The 24,577-nt window shown below is 38.0% G+C and overlaps 1 protein-coding gene across 1 annotated transcript in view; it reads right to left on the reverse strand.

Moving 5' to 3' along the window:
• Window positions 1–24,577, reverse strand: part of EFCAB7 (EF-hand calcium binding domain 7) — a 38,094-nt gene that overhangs the window by 9,309 nt on the left and 4,208 nt on the right. The window contains exons 3-11 of the mRNA XM_073357452.1: window positions 18,475–18,686; window positions 16,714–16,800; window positions 15,530–15,725; window positions 14,524–14,648; window positions 8,325–8,466; window positions 5,068–5,177; window positions 3,523–3,680; window positions 3,190–3,323; window positions 1,054–1,202 (exon numbers count right to left, since the gene is read on the reverse strand). Coding sequence (XP_073213553.1) covers window positions 1,054–1,202; window positions 3,190–3,323; window positions 3,523–3,680; window positions 5,068–5,177; window positions 8,325–8,466; window positions 14,524–14,648; window positions 15,530–15,725; window positions 16,714–16,800; window positions 18,475–18,686 — 1,313 coding nt within the window. The remainder of the gene's footprint in view (window positions 1–1,053; window positions 1,203–3,189; window positions 3,324–3,522; window positions 3,681–5,067; window positions 5,178–8,324; window positions 8,467–14,523; window positions 14,649–15,529; window positions 15,726–16,713; window positions 16,801–18,474; window positions 18,687–24,577) is intronic.

The raw sequence follows: 24,577 nt of genomic DNA on the forward strand, positions 1-24,577 counted from the left end.
ATAGACACAGATTACTTTGCTATGACACTATGGTGAGAGGCAGCAGTAAAAACCCTAAAATAGCTAGTTAATCCTGTCTAGAGAGTTTGACCTCTGAGTCCATGTAAAAACACATTACCTGAAAGGTGTATTTGTTATTGTTTTCACCTGTGGGTAGATTCTCCTTGTCCTGCTCAGTGCAAACACCCTCCCACATCCCCTGCTTCCATCCTTGATGCCTCATTCTGCACCTGACACCTTCATGGCTAATTTTGGAATGAATACAAGTGGCAGCCATTTATTTGTTTTTAAGGGATGCTTTCCACAGCAACACACAGATGCTTTTTGGCTTCCCTTGTGGTTTGGACTAGGGGTGGGATTCTTTCCTAGTTAGCCAGGCCATGTTGGAAACCAGATTCAGAGCTTGGACAGCGAGAGCCCTGCTGGACAGGCCACAATTTTCTGCCTCTATCTTCCCACCCACCACCTCACCGAGAACTGAACTGCTTCTCCCCAGCAGGTCACACCAAGCCCTCCAGCAGGTATGTCCCTAGCAGGGCCGGCTCTACAGTTTTTGCTGCCCGAAGCAGTGAAAAAACTGCCGCCGCGGCCGGCAAAAGGGAGAAACTGCTGCTGATTTGCCGCCACGGCTGGCAGAACACAGGAGCTGCTGCTGAATTGCCACCAACATGGAAACACTGCCGCCCCTTTCTAACTGCCACCCCAAGCATCTGCTTAGAACGCTGGTGCTTGGAGCCGGCCCTGGTCCCTAGTCCCCTTCTCTAACTGGCCCTGTAAAATACTGGTATCCAGCCTCTGCAAGATAGTCTAGTTCTCTCTTTAAACACTGAGGGTTGTCACTGCAGCAGCTCCGATCTCTGCGTCCTCCGCTGTCCCCCTCAACAGTGCTAGCCCAGGGAATAGACTGCCAGACCTGAAATGCACAGTGGAAACCTTTTGAGCTGAATTGCTGGCCCACTGAAATCAATTTATGAAGGACAGAAGCAGTGTTGCTGTTAAACATGCAACAAGTTATATGGGAAGTTGTGTATTTTTGATACACAACAATCATACCGCTGTCATTTCCAGTGCTTTATTGTAGCCCAGTAACAGTAAAGTGACCCAGAGGTCACTAGGATCCCCTTCACGGTCATTGGCCTCCATGAGATTCAAGTCCATAAATCCCTGTCTTGTTAGCTCATTCTTCTTTGTGTCAAAATTCTCTGTATAAAAGGAAACAAGGTAGCTCTTAAATTACTTCTTCCTCAGGCATACAATCAAGCAGTCTGCAACCTGGCCTTCCTTAGGCAAAGCTCCCATTGACTTAAGTGAGGGCTGCAAGATTTGGCCATTAGTCTTGCAGCCTCTACTTCTCCAAATTTCATTATAAGATGCTGAAATGGTAAAAGATTCCCTTGAGTGAAATGTGTGTTGTTTACAGGGCTTCCCCTAGGATTTTAGGGAATGACCGAGGCCGCAGACTCATTGGCCCAAGAGAGGGAGTGGTCTCAAAATGTAGAGTCTGGCTTGTATGATATTTCCCCCCATGGCAATATCTGCAGTGGAGTAAGATTTTACGAAAAGAGAGTACTGGGAACAGGAAATGAAAGTCCAGTGGAGCTGTAGTGCTTTGGGAGCACTCTTGATAGAACATGGCAGATCAACTTCTCTAGTGTCAGCAAACATATAATTGAAATGTTCCTATGTCAGAGAATTTTAAAAATGGTTCTCTCATCATAACAATGTTAAATCTTGACTGTATATTATTAAAAAGGGATTACCAATTTAATAAATCTATCTCAGGGTTGAGATGCTATTATAAACTGCTTGAACTTTGCTCTCAAGATTTATGATATTCATCTGAATCCTTCGACTGATTAATGTCTGGTAATCCATCCACCATGTTCACTGACACTTCCTCGCTCATAGACACACACAAATATAAATAAAGGTATAAAAGGTGGTGCAGAATCTAGGGGAAAGAAACAGGAGGAGAAAAACTGATTTACAGGAGAACAGTATTTGAATGACCTCTCTATCATTCAGAAAAAGTTCCAGACACACTGTGGGGCTGTTAGATAGAAATATTCAATAGGACCTGCAAAATTTAAAATGTGGTGGCCAGAATTAAGCAGTGTGTCATAGGTTAAGAGGGGGTTGTAGCCAAATCACCACTGTCAACTAACTCTGACCTCTCTTTCTATCTAGTCACTTATGCTGCCCCATCACTGTAGTGTCTGAGCATCACAAAATCATTAATGAATTTATCCCTGTGTGGCAGAGCTGTATGTCATCAGGGCTTTGAAATATAACTGATTTTGAGTGTTAAACAATGCCACAAAAATGTGGGTGTCCCCCCCCCAATTGATGTTTAAGGCCAAATACTGCCCTCAGAAGGTGCAGGACTCTCACTGACATTAATTAGAACTGTGCCTACAGATCAAGGGCAATATATTGCTGTAAGAGTCCTAAAAATCTGGCAGGTTTTTAACACCAGGCACAGAAGTCTCAGAAAGCATGTTTACAGCTGTGAGAAGGACAATATGGACAATTTTATGTACTGTTTATGAAGTTTTAAAAGATTGATTTCCAGTGGAAAATACCTACATCTGAGAAGCATTGCTCCAATTGATATTTTTTAGTGGAAACAATAATAATATGCACTAAATGTCCTGTTTTTCACACACCATTGATTAACTGACCCTTACAAAACCCTGTGAAGTAGGAAGGGATTACCATCTCTATTTTACAGTCAAGTAAACTGTGACAGAGAGTAACAGCAGCAGGTGGATTTAGTATAAGACCCACAATTAGAACTTTATAGTTCTTGGCACTCAGTTCTCTACTCAGAACATGTCCCTCACGCACAAAACTTGAAATGCACAAATAGCCATGAGAAGCATTTTTCTATAGATGGACTATTAAACACGATTACTGCAAGCAAACAGGACAGAAGAAGAATAAAGTGATAGGAGACTGGAGGAAAGGAAAACACGGAGAGAAGACAGGTGGTGGTGGATAGAAAACAATGGGGAAAGGGAACAGTGTCTTATCACACTATCTTGCTTTGGGCTTCCCAGTAATTAGTGTACATATATATATCTATGCATGAATCTATATTAAGAATAATGTTGTATATGAATGTAGGTAACTTCTCACCAAAAGTTCAACATTCCTGGTCAGTTTAATTAAGCAGAGTAACAAGCTTACCCTTGCATACGTCCCAGGCTTCCTCATCACATTTCTCACCACTTGTCCTCAGTTCAAAGAAATTGTATTCTTCCAGGCTCAGAAGGCCATTTCCATCTAAATCAATCATTTCAAATATGTCGGATAAAGCTGCTCTAAAAGACGGAGAAGACAAGACAGTTTTGAAATGCTTCAGCTTCCTTCCCCACACCATTGCAGTGAATGATCTAATATGTTGAAAAATGCTTTTCCAAAGCAACGGCATCCAGACAGAAATGAATTCAGCAGCATAAAGGATACTGAGAATATATACTTTTATGACAGCTAGCATGTCTCCTTGCAAACATGACTCACTTGAACTCTTTGGTAAGGGCCAGCTCTCCATCTTCATCTCTATAAACCAGTTTGGCTTCTCCAGTAATTTGCTTTTTTATCTTCTTGAGCCTACAGCCAGTTGTGAATGGAATTAGCCAATAAATACCAGATCCCAGTTCACCTTTCCACCTAAACATCTATTCTCAATGGAAAATGGAGAAATCTGTGAGCCATTGTTTATCCAAAGACTGCCTTCATTATTAATATTCCCACAATAATGATCAATTAACAGAAGGTACTCACTGTTAGAGCCCCTATATTTTCTTTCCTTAGAGATGGCAAATCCCAACAAGATGCATTTCATGCCAATATATAGACATGAGAACTGGTGGATCTGCTAATTGTAGTAATATTTACACAGATGTGTAGGCCTACAAGCAGCCTGACTGGAACTGTTCAACATTTCTGCTGCCCCACAGATTTTTAACCCATTTAAAATTTTAAGCTTGAAAATAAAACAAAAACAAAACAAAACACTTTTCCTGCCAGTGGAGGCAGGTTGACAAAACCCCACCGACTTTCTCACTGTTTCCCCCTGAGAGCGTAAATCAGCTGCAGACTGGCTCACAATCTGGCCCTGATTCATCAACCTGCATCAAATTTGCAACACAAGTTTTGCGTGGTTCCTTGTAAATGTTCACAAGCGACAAGGGGTGCAAGAGACAGGCTTGCCACGTGATTAAGAATCAGGGCTGGGATTCAGGAGACCTAGGTTCAATTCCTAGTTCCGCTAAAGTCTCCCAGTGTGACCTTGTGCAAGTCACTTAGTCTTTCTCTGGCTCAGCTCCCCATTTGTAAAGTGGACATAATGGTTCTCTCTTCTTTATTAGATCGTAAATTCTCCAGGCCAGAGAGTGTTGGTTGGTATATGCCTGTTCCTGTACACCCCCTAGCACAACCCTGCCCCAAACTCATTTCCCTGTGGCTTGATAGCTGAGGAGATGATTTCACATTATCATTTCTCCCTCTGTTGGTTTTACCACAGGAGAAGAGCACGTACCAGTGCATAACTATGGCTGGACTCATACCCATGGCAGAGGGAAAGAGGAGTGAAGGGAAAGTCCTTGAGCTGACCTTGTGGCGTTTTGACCTCTTGCAGACAGAGGGAAGGTGGCTTTTGAGGGTGAAACTGAGCTTCGCCAGGCAAATCCCTTGAATCTTGGAACATCTGTACAGAAAACCAGCAACTCAACATTTCTCCCTGGCCTACCCCATGGGAACACTGCTCTTCCAGGAGAAACCTCAACTCTTCTTTACCTGTGCACTGCAATTCCCTGCAATTCAGATGTTGGGGTTTGAAGGTAATATTGCTAGGAGTAACATTAGCTTCTGCTGACTTCCGTGGCAACAGTCCTGACAGTTTTGCACAGGAAGATGCACAGAGCAGTTGCTCCTCATTTCTGCCTTCTCACACCCCAGCATGTCGCCCTCCCAAACCTGTGCAGCCCCAAACTGTGCTGTGTTGACACATACATAAAGATTTTTTTTTAAATCAACATGAGAAAAGTAAGGAAAATGTCTGACCTCTTTATTTCGTTCTTCAGTAAAGCTCATGAGCTGTAGGTTTTCTTGGCTTTCATTTTCCTTGAGAACATACAAAGCCGTGTCCACTGATAACCATGGAGAAGTTTTTCCTACAAAACAGAAAACCCTTAACCAACCAGCCAACCTCCCCGTGTCCTGCCCCCAAAACCTAACACCCCTCTCCTTCCCAAAAAAGCCAAATATTTGATAACTGCATAAATTTTGGGCATAATTGTTACTTCTGTTCTACACTGTGGACCTTTCTATTATATATTCTGTGTTCCTTTCACATGCAGAACTCCTGTTGACCTCAATGGAAGAGCTGCACACAGAATGAGTTTATAATATGCTTTTGAGATCCCCAAGGTATATCAGAGTAGAGAATTTGCCCTTAGTTTTTGACACATAGTGATTACTGTTAAAAGGTCTCAAACGCCAAGTGTTTTGGTAGCTATAGAAGTTACACTAGTTCCTTTCTACCAATAAATAATAACACAGTTTATTACTTTTGTTATTGAACAAGACATTCCTAGCATTTGCAATTAAAGTTATGTCAGCAATTGAGAGTCCATCTTCTGAGGGTCTGTAAATGTTGTTACAATTTACCTTGATTAGAAATCTAGCTTTTGTTTATTTAATAGAGCAGAAAATATCTTAATAAACAGCAAAATGTGTATTTATACTATACACTGTCAGTGAAGATCCCTGTGTAGTGGAATGCCAAATCAGCATGATTGTCCTCAAATAACTCACAATTGCAACATATACTCAGCTACTGTACAATGGATCACATACCTGGAGTTACCATTCTGGGGATGCAGAAGTCTCTGAAGGATATGACACAATAATTGTTGAGATTTACCTTGCAAGCACCTGACACGCACACAGTCAAAACTTCTATTTGATTTGTACTGGGTCCAGTTTGAATGGAGGTCTGATCCTACATATGCTACTATGCATAATTCCATTTTATTCCATCTGATTTTGTGCAATTTCTCAAGCCCTGGTGCACTCAAACAAATTAGCTACTTAGTGGTCTTCAAATTAACAACAAAAGCAAAACCACAGTACAGGCTTTAGTTTCCCTCCCACCTAGCAATTCTGTGTGAGTTAATGTTAGGTTGTTGCTACATACCACAAGCACTGCCCTCTCCTTTGTTAAAACCTCAAAGATTTTTTTGAAGTTCTCATAAAAAAGGAATTGCTGTGCTACTAGACATATTCCTGCTTCAAATGTAGTCAATACACCACCTCCTTTTTCTCTGTCAGATGCAATAGAAGCTTTTGATTCTCAGCTATGTCTCAGAATCATTTGCAGCATAGCAGCCGCCACTATAGAAGTTTCTCAGGCATGTTTGGGACGCAATAGCATCCGTTACAAATGACAGAGCAGGAAAAAGTGACAGCTTTTTGGAGAAAAATGTCCAAGCCAGGGGACTGGATGCACTGCTGGGTGAGCTAGTAGGAGGAATAGAGTGCAGAGTGCTTGTAGAGGGGTCAAATATTCCAGCTTTGCCCAGTTCTGGCCCTTACCTTCAGACAGATGAAAATTTAAATGGACAAGCTACAAACCCTTCAGACAAGGTTTATAATAGAAACATGAAGAGACCCTTAATATCATAAAATGCTATCATACATTTTAGCTCTTACCACAGTCATTTAGGAGTACAAGACACTCTGCACAAACAAGAAGCACTAACTGAGTTTTGTATCTTTGTTTCCCAGAAAACATGCAAAATAAAATAAAAAACAATTAAAGGGACATTATCAAATTTGTTGCTAATAGTTAAATTTTAAAATAACAAGCTTTTATCAAATCTGAGGTCTACAGAATTTTTTTTAAATTCCACTGAAAGCAAATTTTAAGCAAATAAACACACTGCTCAAGTATCTGGGACAGCAACACTGCAATACTAAGAACCTAAGAGTGAAGGTGACTATGAACAGAAGTATACCTAACTTCAGTGATGTTCACTGACTAAGCAAAGAAAAATGCACACAGTAAACAAAGAGCATAAATAGTGACAAGCAAACTGTATTTTAAAGGGACATGGTCAACACAAAGATCACACCTGTCTGAAAAGTTTTAGCCAACTATTGTTACAAGTAACACCTAAGACAGCTATTACTGAAAGAGATCAGAGAAAAATATTTTTCTCTATTTTTTTCCTGTTTATTTTGTGCATCTGTCAGCATATAATCAGTTTCATGATAGTCAGTTTACATTGGAGCTCTTCATACAACAACAGAGGGGAGAGAAAAAATGTAAACAGAAAAGTGTGGTTGTAAAAGCACAAGAAATTGGGAGGGGATAGATGCAGTAATTGAAGCTACCATAAACTCATATTTTGAAATTGATGAGACTTCAAGTTGATGGTGTCCATCTCATGTGTTTTTAATATTCTTAATGTGTTATTAACAACCTAGGTAAATAAATGTGCTTGCTTACAACTTGTGGGAAACTCAGAAGTAACTAGTGATTTTGGGTGCCCAAATTGAGACACTTTAAAGGAGCCTGATTTTCAGAGGATGGGTGTTCAGCACTTTCTGAAAATTAGGTTACTTTAAGATGCCTCAAATTGATCACCCACATTAGCTATAGATATATATGGGTGATATATATAAACACACACAAACCTTTCCTTATTCAGTGTATGAAAAAGACACAGGCAACAGGGACAGATCAGAAAAAGCTACAAATTTAGGGCCTGATCCAAAGCACACTGAAGAAACAGGTGCCTACCCAGTGACTTCAGATCATATCCTTATTGATTAAACAGGAGACTATAAACTCAGGGGCAGAAGTCCTAACTTCATAACTTGACAGAGGGACAGTGGAGGACTCAACTCACCCATGACCAGATGCCACCCACATTTTTCCATGATGCCAGGTAAAAAGGTAATAACATTACTGTAAATCCGAGGCTACACCATGACCATCAACCACTGGTGTCCACTACTGCATTACTGGAGATACTAGATCTTTTGTAGGGAGATCTGGCCCTTTATGCAGTGTTGTTGTAGCTGTATTCGTCCCAGGATATTAGAGAGACAAGGTGGGTGAGGTAATATCTTTTATTGGACCAATTTCTGTTGGTGAGAGAGACAAGCTTTTGAGCTTTAAGCTGGTCCACTAAAAGATATTACCTCATCCACCTTGTCTCAGAGCAATTCCAGTTCCATAGGGTATTCTGCAGGACATGTCAGTTTCTCAGACCTCCCTGGTGATTCTCCAAACAAAATATAAATATGCTTACCTTCTAACTGGCTAAGGTTTAAAGGTTTAATGGTGATATATACTGTTGACCTTTGAGGTAAGTAGAACCTATATTTATGAGTAATGATTTCACCATCTTCCTCTAAGAAGAAGCATCCTTTGGACTGTGCACATTGCCAATCCTGGAAACAAAACCAAATATGTATATTAGAAGTTCATCTTGGTCTTTAATGCTTTTCTCTCAGTAAATTATTTGCACCTTATGTAACTATTTACAATCAGTGAAAAGTGAGTGTAAAATGCAGCCATTCTGACTAGATAGTATTTCATACCCATTTATAGCCATTCTGACTAGATAGTGTTTTGCACTGATGTAATGACTACACGAAGTGAGGGGCAACACAGAATTGGGCCCATAGCATTTGCTACCCTAAGTTAGACTCATAGCACCAAGTACAACACTTGGAAGTGTTTGCAGGATTGGGCCCTATATGTCGATCTGCCCATTCATAACTGCATATCTCTAATCAGTCACTGAGTAACATAAGTCTTCCTTTGGGATCCAATACTGTACCACAAAGACAATGGAAGCAGGATCAAGCTCTTTTATAGCTAGCATCTTTCATTTGAGGATCTAACAGTATGTTACAAACAAATTAAGACTCACAATATCACTTTGAGATAAGTACATTTGCTTTAATTATCTGTAAAAAGAATATAAAAGTACAGAGAAGTAAAATTTCCATCACAGCTATTGGGAGAAAAAAAGTTCTGCAGATCCTATCAAAAATACTTTTTCTGCTTCCACATACAGTCTCTGAATCATTCATTTTTTAAGAAACAATTATACAAAATAATAGAACCACCCCAAAAAGAAACCAGAGAAACAAATCCAACTGAAACAATAACTTAAAACTATAGGAAGAAAAATATTCTTAACAAAATTTTGGAAACAGCTTTATTTTTATAAGCTAATATGGGTGAATACTGATCATTCTGAATCTTATGATACTGGAAGCATCTGGAAACTATTGTAAACTCTAAGTACTTTATTATTGTACATCTGTGATGCAAGCATGTTGACACTGCCATGTCAATGACCTCAAACTTGACCCCTAGTGACAATTATTTCAGCCTCAGCATGCAGAGTCTTTGGTAGCATATACATTATCTTTATTTCAGCCTGCCAATCATGCCAAATTCTGCTAACTTACAGTTTGTAACGTAGATCACTTTTTAGTGGTAACTGGGACTATGCTCAATTCACTTTTTTTTTTAGCCCTTGAAAAGAAGCTAACAAACTGTATGTTTTAGAATTCTTTTAGATCCTTTTTTCATTTAAACAGAATTCCTCAACCTACACTGTACCAAAACCTCTAAGCTCAGATATGCAAAGTTCCATAGGTATCTGGACATGCAATCCCTAATGGGAACTAGGTATCCAAGTCCCTTCTCTTACCTACCATCTTTACTGCAAAGTTCTACCCGTATAAAACACTAACATTCTAGAGTTCTTCATATTTTTAAAATCATTTTAACAGAGGTAGTTAATTATTTGGTTTTTACCTGTAGAAAGAAAAAGACCTGATCTTAATGAGACCCCTGAATAGAGTCTGTTCAACGTTTTACACTGACCTTTGCCAAACAAACCCTGCCCCCTAGAAATGTGATGGGGAAGAACAAATGGCAGAAAGAGAGAGAGGGACAGAGAGAGAAAGAGCGGTGAAAAACAATTGGAGATCAACAGTGAAGGGGCTGAGGTTGAGTGGAAGATGGAGTTCCATAAACCTATAAAAGAAGTTAGGGTCAACATTTTAAAATTATACTAAGATTAGTGACAGGTTTCAGAGTGGTAGCCTTGTTAGTCTGTATCAGCAAAAAACCCAAAAACAAATGAAGAGTACTTGTGGCACTTTAGAGACTAACACATTTATTTTGGCATAATCTTTCATGGGCTAAAACCCACTTGCATCCGATGAAGTAGGGTTTTAACCCACAAAAGCTTATGCCCAAATAAATGTGTTAGTCTCTAAGGTGCCACAAGTACTCCTCGTTTTTGGTTTTGTTTTTTTTTTACTAAGATTAGTGTTAACATAAATCAGTGCTAAAGGAAGAATGTGCAAGTTAGCCCCCTATATCATTACTGAGGAGAATATTCCTCCCAGGTGAACTGTTGTACGCACATAACTTCTATTTACCCTAAAATCCTTATGCCGCAAAATGAGATTTGTCCTTGAAATTTGACACAGCTGAGGAAATGCAACAAAAGCCTTCAGTTAACTCACTTAAGTCTCTAAACTTAATAGCTTACACAAATGTTTGAAAAACAAACAATCAACATTTCAGGCGAGATGAAATTCAAGGGTTAAACTAATGAAATAGTAGGACTGGGTTTTAAGAGATTTCAAGGTACACAGTAAATTGTTTAAAGAGCAGCCCAAATGTGTTGTATCTTTTCAAAATGATACAATAAATTATCATGTACAAAAATGCCTCTTTAAAAATAATTTCCTACCTCCCCTTCCTTACTAGGACAGAGGTTCCCAAACTGATCCATAGACCATTGCTGATCTGTGGGAAGCCACCTCACTACATATCTGGTGGTTCTCCTTGTTTCCAACTGTAACATCACATGGAAGGCAGCTACTACTTTCCTACCATTACTTTTTCATGTTAAGTAATTTAGGTAGTTATCACAAGGATGTGCTATAATCCCAAAATGTAGGAATTAAGTGGGTCTTGAGACAATTTTTCTCCATTCAGATGCAGTCAACACTATGAAATAGTTTGAGAGCCCTTGAGAATTCAAATACTGGCTTGTTATGCTTAAACAGAGCATGAGGTGGTGCTATACTCTCTTTAACTTATCAATAATATCACATTGCAAAAACATGTGCATTATAAACGCTTAAAGAATACCTTCCCGGCTTGATTTTCAGCCTACATACAGTGTATTTTATTTCAATTCATAATGGAGAATGTGAAATGAAAAAGCACAAAATATAAGGTAAACTGGAAAACATACACTTATGTTTACTTTAATCAGTGAGAAGACATCAGAAAAGTGTTTATTGCTTTCAATACCCATCACTGTAGAATACTTAATTTTATGTAAATCTTATATATTGGCATTCCAATTCTAAAGCATTATGGGGATTATAGGAAATGTCTAGTTACTTACACATAAATGCAAATAAAAGCCATCTTTAGTGCAAGGGACTATTCATACACTTCAAGCCAAATCTTTAGATCAGTGCCCGGCCCTGATCTGCCAACACCTATCCTATTCCTACTGTCCTCTTGCAAAACAGAATCTGACTAGTTCCACTGCAAGAGGCCCTGCCACACGGAGGAAGTAGGATTTATCCCTTCAGGAATAGGTCACAGAAGTATCTTGGCACACACTTCACTAAGAATTGAGTTGGTTGTCCTTATTTTTTGTTTTCTTCATTACATTTCAATGCAGGACATGAACTGCATAAAAAAAGTATATAACTATGTTGCTTTGGGGCAGAAGGCTTCTCTCAGATCTCTTTTTCAGCATTCTGCTCTGTGCCCAAGTCTCCTGTTGATGTCAGTGGAGAGCTTCTCACGTACACAGAGAGCAGAATGTTGAAGGTGAGTGTTGTTGGCGGGAGAAGCTTGTTCTCAGTGATTCACTTGCCAGATACACCAGTACAATATGAAAACAGGATACAATGCTTTCATTTTTTTAAAAAAAGGGCTTTTTATTTAGTCTTGCTTTAAATCTGCATAGAGAACTAACTAACTAATAATGGCCCGTAGAAATAAAGAAATGTTTTACATTGTTGTCGTTACAGATTGTTGTTGTGTGTCTACACTGCCGTTGGGAGGTGTGATTCCCACCGCGGGTAGACAGACTTGTGCTAGCTCAGCTGGAGCTAGTGCACTAAAAATAGCAGTGCAGATGTCATGGCATTACTCTTGGCTTGGGCTAGCCACCTAAATACAAGCCTGCCCAGTCCCCCGAGCTTTGAGGTCGGGTGGCTAGCCTGAACCACCGTCAGTGACGCAAAGTCCACACTGCTCTTTGTAGTGCACTAGCTCAAGTCTGTCTACCCGCACTGGGAATCACACTTCCCACAGGCAGTGTACACATACAGATAGAGTCCAACAGGTTGTTTATCACCATCTATACACCTTCCACTACTACGATCATAACCATATATAATACTATTCATGTCTGGAACATGCTCATGACAGATTATGAATGTACCCTTTACAAACTATTTAGAAATGGAACCTTAATGTGACCAGCTTCACAACACCCCTGTGAATTAGTAGCATCTTTATCCTTGTTTTACAGTTGAGAAGCTAAGACATACAGAGCTGAAGTGAGTTGCCCAAGGTCACACAGGTAGTCTTTGGAAGAGCTGAGAACAGAACACAGATCTCCTGACTCCAAACTTGTGCCTGAATTGACCCAAGTGACCATCCTCAGCCCTCATAAGACTTAACAACATTTAATTTTTTGCAAACTGTTTTTACCTGGATATACTTGATGCCTGATTCTTGTTATTCTTTCCTGAGTGGGAATCACATAGAACATGATCTGTGCAGACTGCAGGGAGGAGAAGATTATCTATACAGTTTGCTTTTGATAAAAGAGGCTCCTTTTAAAGTTTTAAAGTGTTCCTTAAAATAGTTTGTTAGATCCTTAAAATACTGGACGTGCCTTTATTTGAATTTGTCTCACAGCTCCACTGAATAAAGAATAGTTGGAAGGGTTATATTGTGCATAGGGTATAATATGCTACATGGCAATTTTAATGTATAAAGGTTCAAAATGTTCTAATTACACTATGTTCAGCTATCAGACCAGTAACACCAGTGTTGGTCCAAGTCCACCAAAACAACACTTTCTAATTGTCCCAGAAAACAGATGAACTCTGGAGAAAAATAAATGTGAATATAAAATGAATGAGAACAATGTATGCTCTTAGGTCCTGATACAAGGCCCAAGAAATCATTGGGTGTCTGTCTATTCATTTCACTGGGCTTTGGCTAGGGCCCTTAGGTAGTATGGATGCAACAAATTAGCAGTACCACTGACATCTGTTTATTTTTATTGACCAATATTTGGTTTAATTTCTGAGGAAAGATATGCTGGTAATCACTAATGGTCACTTTCTAAAACTTTATTTGCTTGTGAAAATAAAGAGGGATCCAATATCAGAAAACTAAATGATTTCGCACACTACAGATCACGTTTGAACATGCTGGAAGTGAGGTTAAATTGCATGGGGGTGCAGGTACCTAAACAGACTGAAAAAAATTCCTCAGAGATCATGTTTTTAAATTTTAATATAGAACAAATGTCACTATCCAGCAATGTTAAAGATATAAAGGACTTCAGAGTTCAATAACAAATACAGAGTTGTTATTTGAAACAAAATGTACCTCATGAGAACAATCAGTTGCGTTTTCCAGCAGTAGTTATACTATGTGGTCATAACCATTTTTTCCCTTTTACACAGAGGTCTCAAGGTGCACATTTTTAATGTACCCTAGCAGTTTCCAGGTAATGTTTTATATTTCTGTAGCTATTATTTTCTGTTGAAAGAAAACTAGTAAAGGTTGAGTCAAGAAAGGGAAAACAAAGGAAAAAGATCAATATTAACACTCTACAAATATTGACTTAACAAAGTGACTTTGTTGTCCTTCTCCCACAGGAATTTATATTGAATGAGTGATTTATTTAAACAAAAATACTTATAGAACATATTAGTCTAAATATAAAATCAATATTTCCAGGCTACCGGATATATTTACAAATTAATGTTCATTGAACTGAGTATGTTTGGAGATCTGTTATTTATTTCCAATTACCATTCTTATAAAGGTTTATGATACAAATCTTTCAGACTACTTAAGCATTTAAAGTTCTCACCAATCTAATAAATTATTCAATTTTAAATTTCTCAGGAAGTCATTATATATTTTATCCAACAGTGGTTTCATTTATAAAAACATACTTTGTTCTATTAAACCTTCACACCTGAAAAATTATTTTCAGTAACTGGATGTCAGCAAAACCAACAATATATAAAAATATTAATAATATTTTGCATCATGAAATCTCTGTAGTGTATAGCTGTCCTTGACAAACTACTAACATAAGAGACAAAATTCAGAGCAAAACTATTTAAAATGCAGCAGTGTGTGTGCTTAAACTAAAACAGCATAATTTAAACAGAACTAACTAACATACAGAGTACCTTTACTGTGTTTGGCTCAATTAGCTCTGAATTTGTGTTACTGCTGGTGCCCATGCTGATAGTGGAAGAAATGGATGCTTTGCAACTTTGGGCTGATGATGGCCTTGAAGAAGTTCTGTTGTCACCTATAACATAGATATTTATTTATTTACACTGGCTGTCTTCCATTGTTTCAGAACGTTACAAATGGTATTTATTTGTATATCTTTGCATTCAAAGTCACACACAAAGAACTACATGACAAAACTTTATGTTAATGAACAGAATTCCCTTATGATTTTTTAATCACATGACCACGGGCTAGTCCCACTACCACCATCTCCCTCCTTGTACACGTCAAGCAAGTATTCTTAACCTTCTAGACCACACAATCCCAGTCTTTTCATTTCCTCTCGTCACATTTCTTTGCATTTTTTCAATTTCAGCATGATTTTTCCTTGAATTGAAACCAAGTGACCGATATACTCTATGTACAAATGTAGATATTTCATATACTGTCATTATATTCCTGTAATCTTGGCCCTGCTTCGGTAAGGTACTTAAGCCTTTGTGTAACTTTAAGCACGAGTAGACATATTGAAGTTAATAAGACTACTCACATGTTTAAATACCTTACTTTATAAATGAAAGCTAATATCTTTCCTGTTGATAAATGTTTTAGGATTCACTTCTTATCAGGATATGAGATAAATACCCTGACATACTGCAACATCTGTAGGCTCATTTTCTCTCTTTGCTCTGGACCGTGTCACACAAGAATCAACTGATTTTAGTCCTAAGAAAAATTTGATGGTCTTAGATAAGAGATGCAGCCAAAGTCCGTTTGAGCAAGGGGCTCTGAAATCCAAGTGGGGATTTTCTGTGGTTGCCACAGTCAAAATGATTATTAATCAAGTCTGTGCTAGTATGAGAAAAGTAAAAAAAAAAAGTTACTTAATCTGCTGATTCACTTGGGAGAATGGGCCCTGTCTCCTGGAATGGAGCCTCCCTGCATAAAAAGTAATACCTCTCTTTGGTGCTGGCTTGTGATCCGTTTTCCTCGTGGTCCTTGATGATGGTTTTGATATTGGTGATGTTGCCCTTTCAGAGGAGGTTTCAACTTGACTTCCAAACTGCTGACGCCTCAGTCTACTGTCAACTTCTAGTTTCTCTAGTGCAGTCTTACGACATTGCTCATTGGTTGTCACGTATAATTTACAAAACTTTGCACAATGAAAATGTGAAACATTCTTTAATACAGTTTTAGGGGAAAACACACACACATTAGTAAGCACAGGATAAATCAATAGATGGAATCTAGTTTCTCTTGAAGAACAATGCTCATTTTATTTTCATGAATCAGAATGACCACTCTCAAGTGACATAGTAAAAATGGAGCCATGATTCAGTAGAGAGGTCACACTATAAAGTGAAAATGAAATATGAATTTCACCCCAACAGATGATTTATATTATCTGCTAGACATTTGCGGACTTGTTTTTATGTCTAATTTTTAATGGAGGGTTGCTGTTTTTCTGTGAAACTGTTTTTATGGTGCAAGTCTTTTGTGGACTTTGACTGTTTAAAATTTAGACATTGCTTAGAGGTGCAGTTTGAAATAACATAAAACTGAAGAGATATTTTACTTTGAAAAATAGATGCCGAGTACATGCGATAACCTCACCCACGAAAGAAATTGCATATTATCCAAGAACGTACTTATAATATAGATTAAAAAGGCATTACAGTGCTAATCCATGCTGAATATCCAGGTTTGCTCTCATTTGCCACTCTTGACCTGCTACTGCTGCCAGTCCCACCCCTGGAACCAGGTTGCATCCTTGAGCATAGCTAGGTTCACCAGTACAAAGTGACCTTTGTTGGAGGATATTATCAAAGGAAGCGCATTGTACGCCAGGGAAATGGTGCTCCCATATTATCTGTACAGCTCCTAGCACAATGGGGTCCTGGTCTATGACAAGGGTTCCTAGGCACTATGGCAATACTAATAATAAATAAATAAAATAAATAATAACAATATTAAGTCCTTTGGGAACCATATCACCTAAACTAGCCCTCCCCCCAGCACTTGGTAATCTGCAAACCTTAAAATATCTGCACTAAAACCTATTAGTGTGTCTTAGGAAGTAGCTATAGAATTTGATTAATCCAACATCATATACAAAAATATTGTCACCTTGTTTACCATACCTGGTTATAATCAAGCTTGCCATTGCTGTTTACATCAGCCAATTTAGTGATGGCATTCACTTCCTCTACAGTCATCTTCTCACCTCTCTGTGATAAACAGTTTAAATATCAGTTCCTACTAAAGAACATTGTTCACCGACATCACTGGTTTGAAGATTATACAAAGGAAATAGGAATACTTTAACATTCTTTCCAGAAATCTTATCTGCAGCACATTTACATTGGTCTGAGTTTAAATCCCCAAAATAGTGATCAGCATTGTAAATGATATTTTAATGTATTTGAAACACTACTAAATACTTGGAAGATGAATAACTAAGCTCATGCAATTTCAAGGTCCCATTCTACAAGCCCTCCATGTGTGGAACTAACGTTGACTTTAGTTGGTGTACCAGGCACTGAGGATTTGTAGCATAGCAATTCCCAGTCAATTAAATTAATATTTATATGTAACCCATGCCTGTTGGGTGGTGCTCTGTCCCCCACTAGTGGCAACTAGACCATTTAGAGATTAATGAGTCTGCTACCATCTTAACTAACAGACAGGTGGCTTTTGGCTCATGCATTTAGCTCCAGAGGTCCTAGGTTCAATCCCACTGTTACATATACTCTAATTAATGTATTACAACCAAGAGCTAATTTAAAAATATTTTACATTTTAGTCACTTATTTAGCCCATGCTGAGTTCTTTTACACCAGTTCCTTATAAAATGGTGGATTTACTTTAAATTAGACCTACTGATTTTATAGCACTTCATGGTGTTGGCTATAGCTACATTCAAGACCTGCTCCTTTCACCTTGTACTACACAAAGATCATTTCCCTGTTGTTGCTACCATCGATATTTGTACCCATACAGCACCTGATTGTTAAGGGTCCTGCCATCTGTCCAACTGGACCCTGCTGCTTTGCACTAAATGCTCCATAGTGCACACATCGAAGTATACTATGGAACTTTTAGTGAGCAGCAGCCCGGTCCACATGGCCTGGCCACTTAGTATGCAACAAGCTATTTCACTGTAATTCACACACAACCTTGCTATGTACTATGCTTCTAGCCCTATCACAGTTTACATTGTGCAACTTGATGAGGTAAGAGCCTGAGCTCAGAGGTATGGCTGCAGTAATGTGGTATTTTTGTCATGGCTGTAAAGGGATCATGGACCCCATCATTATGTTTAGGGGGCGGGGGAAGTTATTTCTGAGCATGCAGGAATGAGACAAAATGTGTGAAGGGAGGATAATAACTGAATAAACTTTACTAAGCTAATGAAACTGTCCCATAGGACTGCAAAAGGCCCTTTCAAAAGCAAGGGATTTGCATAGAAGTTGCTGGAACAAAACAGAACTAGGCACTGAACTTAGCAAGGGCTATATGCTTCCAATCCTGCTGCATCAGTGCAGGACAGATAGGTAGTGTTTTCTTATAAAAAAGTAATTTAATTATTTTTCAGTTGATCTTCATTCATTATGGGCTGGAACTGAGAGAAGCAGTTGGGTTGACCATACAATTTCAGGACAGTAAGGGAAAAAAAATAAGAAAGAGGGAGAGAAAGATAGCCAAGGGAGTATGACACTTAAAAAGAAATCATTAAAATATTTCAGATATAGATTGTTTCCCCCTAAAAAATCAATTTTTGAATATTCAGGATTGTTTCTATGATTTTTAAAATTTAAAAAGATTGGTTCTTCTACTATACCAATTTTCTGTAAATTATAGCTCTATATCAAAATTTGTAATTTACTTTCCAAGATACTTACCATTGTAAGAATTTTATAAAGTTCAGTGTGCAAAATATATCCATCATTATTTGTATCCACTTTTAAAAATGCTTTGAGCAGTTCTGTTTTTGTAGCTGGTTTTTCTTTTTTTAAGATATTGCAAAAATCATCAAAATTCAGTGTGGTGGTCTGGGGAGTCCAGTACTGATTAACCGTCTTCTGAGATGGATTTCTTCCAGCCTGTTGAAGCACTGCATAATAAAATATAATATCAACTCTTCATTGACACTGACAGCCAAAATATATATGATTTTTTCAAACTATCCTTTAATCAGTTCATAGGTTAAGACAGGTTTTTTTTAATCCAATCAATCAAAGGCAAAAGTAGGCATGAATGATAAACCTTTGCTTAACTGCAGTAGCTGTGACATGGATGTAGACTCAATCCTGTGTTCCTGATTTAATGCTACACGGTGGACCATTCTGCACACCCGCACTGGGAAGGAAGAGGGTGCAAGAGAAGCTTAAGCCTCTGATGGGGTACTACATCCCCACTGTACATGTTGGTGAGAATAGGTAGTGCCTTGGTTTCTTTCCCTCCCAATGCACTCATTGGCATACTGAGGAAGTACACTGTGCCAGGTACAGGGTTAGCACAGAGTACTCCTCCTCCCACCTAAAGAGTCACAGGCTGGGTGTAAGTGCTACTAGAACTATGTGCTGCCTCATACACAAGGGTGTGGCAAAGCCACAATTTAGCCCACAGGATCTGGTCAGCAGCTGTCTCTTACTTGTGTACGTAGAACCACTGAACTCAATGGGACTATTCACAAAAGTAAGACCTGCAAGATCAGACACTCAATCAGGCAAAATACCCACTGACCTGAAAGGGAAATTCCTCCCTAGCCCCCCACCCCCAGTAGTAAATGTAGGATTTGGCCCACTGTGTGTAATCCGCAGGATTTAATATAACAACCTGTTATTTGTAAAGCCACAAATTCTGGGCCAGATCCATGTACTGAGGTCAATGAGAGTCTTTCCGTTTACTTTAATAGAAATTGGGTCAGGCTCTCAGTGCACAGCCTACCATAAATGAGCTGTAGAATTATTTCTGTATCAATCAAATAGTTCAGATTATATAACATGAATTTCAAATGTAAAAAGAAAAAAAATAATTCCCAGTAAGCTGTTAGATAGTAAAATTAATAATAAAATAAAGCCGATAACATGTCTGCAACAAGTCCCACTGCTCCTGTACATGGTAGTTGCAGAAGTTGGATTTGCTACTTCTAGCTAGCTTCTGAAAAATCTTCACTTACATTAGGCTTTCATCAGTTTATAATGTGAAGACGGTATTATCTTAAATTCAAGCTAAACTCAAATATGCTGTCTAGTTAATACGCTGTCATAACCCCCACCCACTTCAGAGAATTAGATGGTTTAGGAAAACTCTCTAGGTAGGTCAGTAGTTTGATTTTTATCCAGATCTGTAATAACTAAGTCTTTACCAGCTCAGAGCTGTTCAGTAGCCTGTCTGAAATAAACTGGTGGTATCATCACAATTCTTAGTAGGTGGGCAGTATAAAGAAAGAATCTCCAAAGAAGCCCTTTTCATAATTGGCACCTTTATTCCCAATCTAATGTGTGAGTTTCCCCCCTCCCCTCCAGGACCAAATGGGCACAGAGTGGAGGCTGGTGAATATGGGATAGCTTGCGTCTTTATTCATGTACCTCTTGGGCACATAGCCACTTGTTTGGCATTTCTGTTTCAAGGTCAGCTAAGGAAGGACAATCATTCTCAATGTGTGTTGTTATGTGGATAACCCAGTCTCGCGGGCTGTCAATCTAGCACCCTTCATGAGCTGATTATTCACTTGTATTTAAATAAATGTTTTTTGATAAATATACTGCAAGATTCTGCTACCTGTATCATTTATCATTCCAGGGAGATCAGTGATTGCTACAAACATATCTCCCAAGACTATATTTTTGAAAGATTGTTTAAATCGCATCTTTTATTTTTGTTTCTTTAACTGGATTCTGCTAAATACCTGAGTTACAAGATAGAACATTATATTATAGTACATTCAGTGAGCAACTATGACTCCTCTAAGGTTTTGTCGGAGCAGGCTCTAAATTAATAGCACAGTTTGTGTTATTAACCAAACATCATGTAACTACAGATGCTTCAACACCACTGATTTGATTCTTTGCCAGGATTTACGCTAAGCTTTTACACAAGCCTATAATGACTCTTAACACTTACAAGTTTAAAAGGGAAAAAAAGTTCACACGCAGCTCTGAGAAGACTGGGAGCCTGAACCAGTAATTGCCCTTTATTAGCTGACCTTGAAACCAAAATGCCTAAACACTTGCTATGTGCCCAAGTGGCATATGGATAGAGATGAAAGGCACAGCACATATATAAAAGAGATGACATTTGTTCACACCACTCTTATTTTAAAACCATAATTACGATGTTATAAGGGGCTTCTATCTTAACTCTGTCAGTCTGCAGAAGACTGAGTCATATGCTGAAAGAGTATGCTTGTTAGAGAATGGTATTTCAAGTACTGGTATTTGGAGAGAAGCTGTCAATCTAAAACCATCAGATTTACATGCTAACTGGCTTCCTGGTAAAAAGCTCACATGTTGTAGGTATGGACTACGATTAAAGAGAATGAAAGTCTGGAGGTAATGAATTTTAAGCTGAGGAAAAGGAATACAGTGCCCCTAAATATTATGACTGACTATAGTGTCAGAATGCTTTTCTATTTACTTTTTGTTTGTTCTGTGATTACATAACCTCTACAGTCTTCTACAAAGATGCTATTCCCTGACACCATAATCTACTACTAATAAACCCTTAGCAAGCAACACTGCAGCACTGACAATTCCAAGTGTTCAAAAATCATATTAGCTTCAAAATCATGAGGGTTTTTTAAAAAAACATAGATTTGTGTTCTTTTTATATGCCTTCTGGTTTTTAGTCTTTTTACAGTTCATGTTTTCAAGCTTTTCTCTGCAACCATGAGGCCTAGAAACTTCAATTTTTTTTAAAAAGTAAGCTAAATTTTTCTCTTAATCATAGGACTCCAGGTGCTGCGGCTTTAAGAAAAACACCAAATACTGTGATACATGATAAACTTGCAAGAGTTGGCAACACTGAAGCTGTACAGATTTCTAGATGGAACTATGAAACCTATTCCAAATATCCATTTAACAGAATAACTAATTAAAACATTTTAAGTAAACCAATACCCAGTCCCTAGCCCAATTTAGAAACCATTTTTTTTCCACTAACTTACTGTGTAAATTGGTCGTTTTCATAGTTCCAACCAATTAGCTGTGGAACTTCGAGTTATTTTTGTACTTTTTCTAAGCATCATAATTTTCAATCAAGTATTTATACTTACTACTACTAACTGCATTTACCAAACAAAAAAGATACATTGTTGGACCGTTGCGGATGTCACCTAATCACACAATGAAGTAGAATAATACTAGGGCTATCAAGTGTTTAAAAAAATTAATCGTGATTAATCGCACTGTCAAACAATAAGAGAATACATTTAAATATATTTGGATGCTTTCTACATTTTCGAATATATTGATTTCAATTACAACACAGAATACAAAGTGTACAGCACTCACTTTATATTTATTTTTGATTACAAGTATCTGCACTGTAAAAAAGCAAAAGAAATTGTATTTTTCAATTCACCTAATGGAAGTACTGTAGTGCAATCTCTTTATCATGAAAGTTGAACTTACAAATGTAAAATTATGTAAAACAAAACAAAACCCTGCATTCAAAAATAAAACAATGTAAAATTTTAGAGCCTGCAAGTCTGCTGAATCCATTCCTACTTCGTGTTCAGCCAATTGCTCAGACAAAACAAGTGTGTTTACATTTGCAGGAAATAATGCTGCCCGCCACTTGTTTACAATGTCACCTGAAAGTGAGACCTGTAAAACTGATAAACAAAAGAACCAGTATTTTTCAATTCACATCATACAAGTAATGTAGTGCAATCTCTTTGTCGTGAAAGTGCAATTTACAAATTTTTTTTTGTTACGTAACGGCACTCAAAAACAAAAATATGCAAAACTTCAGAGCCTACAGGTCCACTCAGTCCTACTTCTTGTTCAGACAATCGCTTAGACACACGTTTGTTTACATTTACAGGAGATAATGCTGCCATCTTCTTATTTACAATGTCACCAGAAAGTGAGAACAGGTATTTGTAACCGACTGTTGTAGCTGATGTTGCAAGGTATTTACATGCCAGATGTGCTAAACATTCATATATCCCTTCATGTTTCAACTACCATTCCAGAGGACAAGCTTCCATGCTGATGACAGGTTCTGCTCAATAACAATCCAAACCAGTGCAGACTGACATGTTCAATTTCATTATCTGAGTCAGATGCCACCAGCACAAGGTTGATTTTCTTTTTTGGTGGTTTGGGTTCTGTAGTTTCCACATCGGAATGTTGCTCTTTTAAGACTTCTGAAAGCATGCTCCACACCTCGTCCCTCCAGATTTTGGAAGGTACTTCAGATTCTTAAACCTTGGATCGAGTGCTGTAGCTATCTTTAGAAATTTCACACTGGTACCCTCTTTGCGTTTTGTCAAATCTGCAGTGAAAGTGTTCTTAAAATGAACAACATGTGCTGGGTCATCATCCGAGACTGCTACAACATAAAATATATGGCAGAATGTGGGTAAAACACAGAACGGGGACATACAAATCTCCCCCAAGGAGTTCAGTCACAAATTTAATTAACACCTTATTTTTGTAATGAGCATCATCAGCATGGAAGCATGTCCTCTGAAATGGTGGCCGAAGCATTAAGGGGCACAAAAATGTTTAGCATATCTGGCACATAAATACCGTGCAATGCTGGCTACAAAAGTGCCATGCAAATACCTGTTCTGACTTTCTGGTGGCATTGTAAATAAGAAGCGGGCAGCATTATCTCCTGTAAATGTAAACAAACTTGTTTGTCTTAGCAACTGGCTGAACAAGAAATAGGACTGAGTGGACTTGTAGGCTCTGAAGTTTTACATTGTTTTGTTTTTGAGTGCAGTTATGTAACAAAAAAAAATCTACATTTGTAAATTGCACTTTCACGACAAAGATTGCACTACAGTACTTGTATGAGGTGAATTGAAAAGTACTATTTCTTTAGTTTGTTATTTTTACAGTGCAAATATTTGTAATCAAAAATAATATACACTTTGATTTCAATTACAACACAGAATACAATATATATGAAAATGTAGAAAAACATCCAAAATATTTAATAAATTTCAATTGGTATTCTATTGTTTAACTGTGCAATTAAATCTGCGATTAATCGCAATTAATTTTTTTAATCGCGTTTAATTTTTTTGAGTTAATCGCATGAGTTAACTGCGATTAATCGACAGCCCAAAATAATACTGATAAAAGAATAAAACATCTGGCTTGAAATTTAGGAAACTGAGAAGTGCTTTAACTTAAGGTACATTTACATTTTTTACAAATTAATGCAGTTCTTATGAAACACTGAAGTCATCCATTTATGCACAAAACACATTCATAGGCAGGGAAAGATTTTCATGTACCACATAGTCAGTGTTTCTCAACCCTGTTCTGGGGGACCATGTCTTGGGTTGAAAGGGTAGGTCAATCTCCATTTCTCATTTAACAACTTTTCTGATGAGACTGCAAACCCCTGTGACAATTAATGCCGGTTGCCATGGCGATTTTCTGTGCTAGGGACACTTGTCCACTAGAAACTGAACTGAGAATAACTCATTGTAATTTATCACTTGTCAGAGAGAGGGAAACACTTTACTGAAAAATGTCACCACCACAAAGCAGTATCCAGGCCCACCTCAAGTAGGCAACGATGCCACCATCAAATGTGGTGCTGTTAAATAACTCATTTAGGCCCCCCAATAATTGTTAGGTGGTATTGACTTTTGCTCATTCAGAGTGGCGATTTAGAGGTGAAAGGCTCTGTATATCATTCCCACTTCCACAAACTATCCAATACCTAGTAATATAGATTAAGAATTTAAGGAAAATGAAAAATATTGAGAAAAAATACTTTTGGTAAACTATTTGAAAAACGATGATATATTTTATA

The sequence above is a fragment of the Lepidochelys kempii genome, chromosome 8 (assembly GCF_965140265.1).
Source record: "Lepidochelys kempii isolate rLepKem1 chromosome 8, rLepKem1.hap2, whole genome shotgun sequence".
In the NCBI taxonomy this organism is placed as follows: Eukaryota; Metazoa; Chordata; order Testudines; family Cheloniidae; genus Lepidochelys; species Lepidochelys kempii.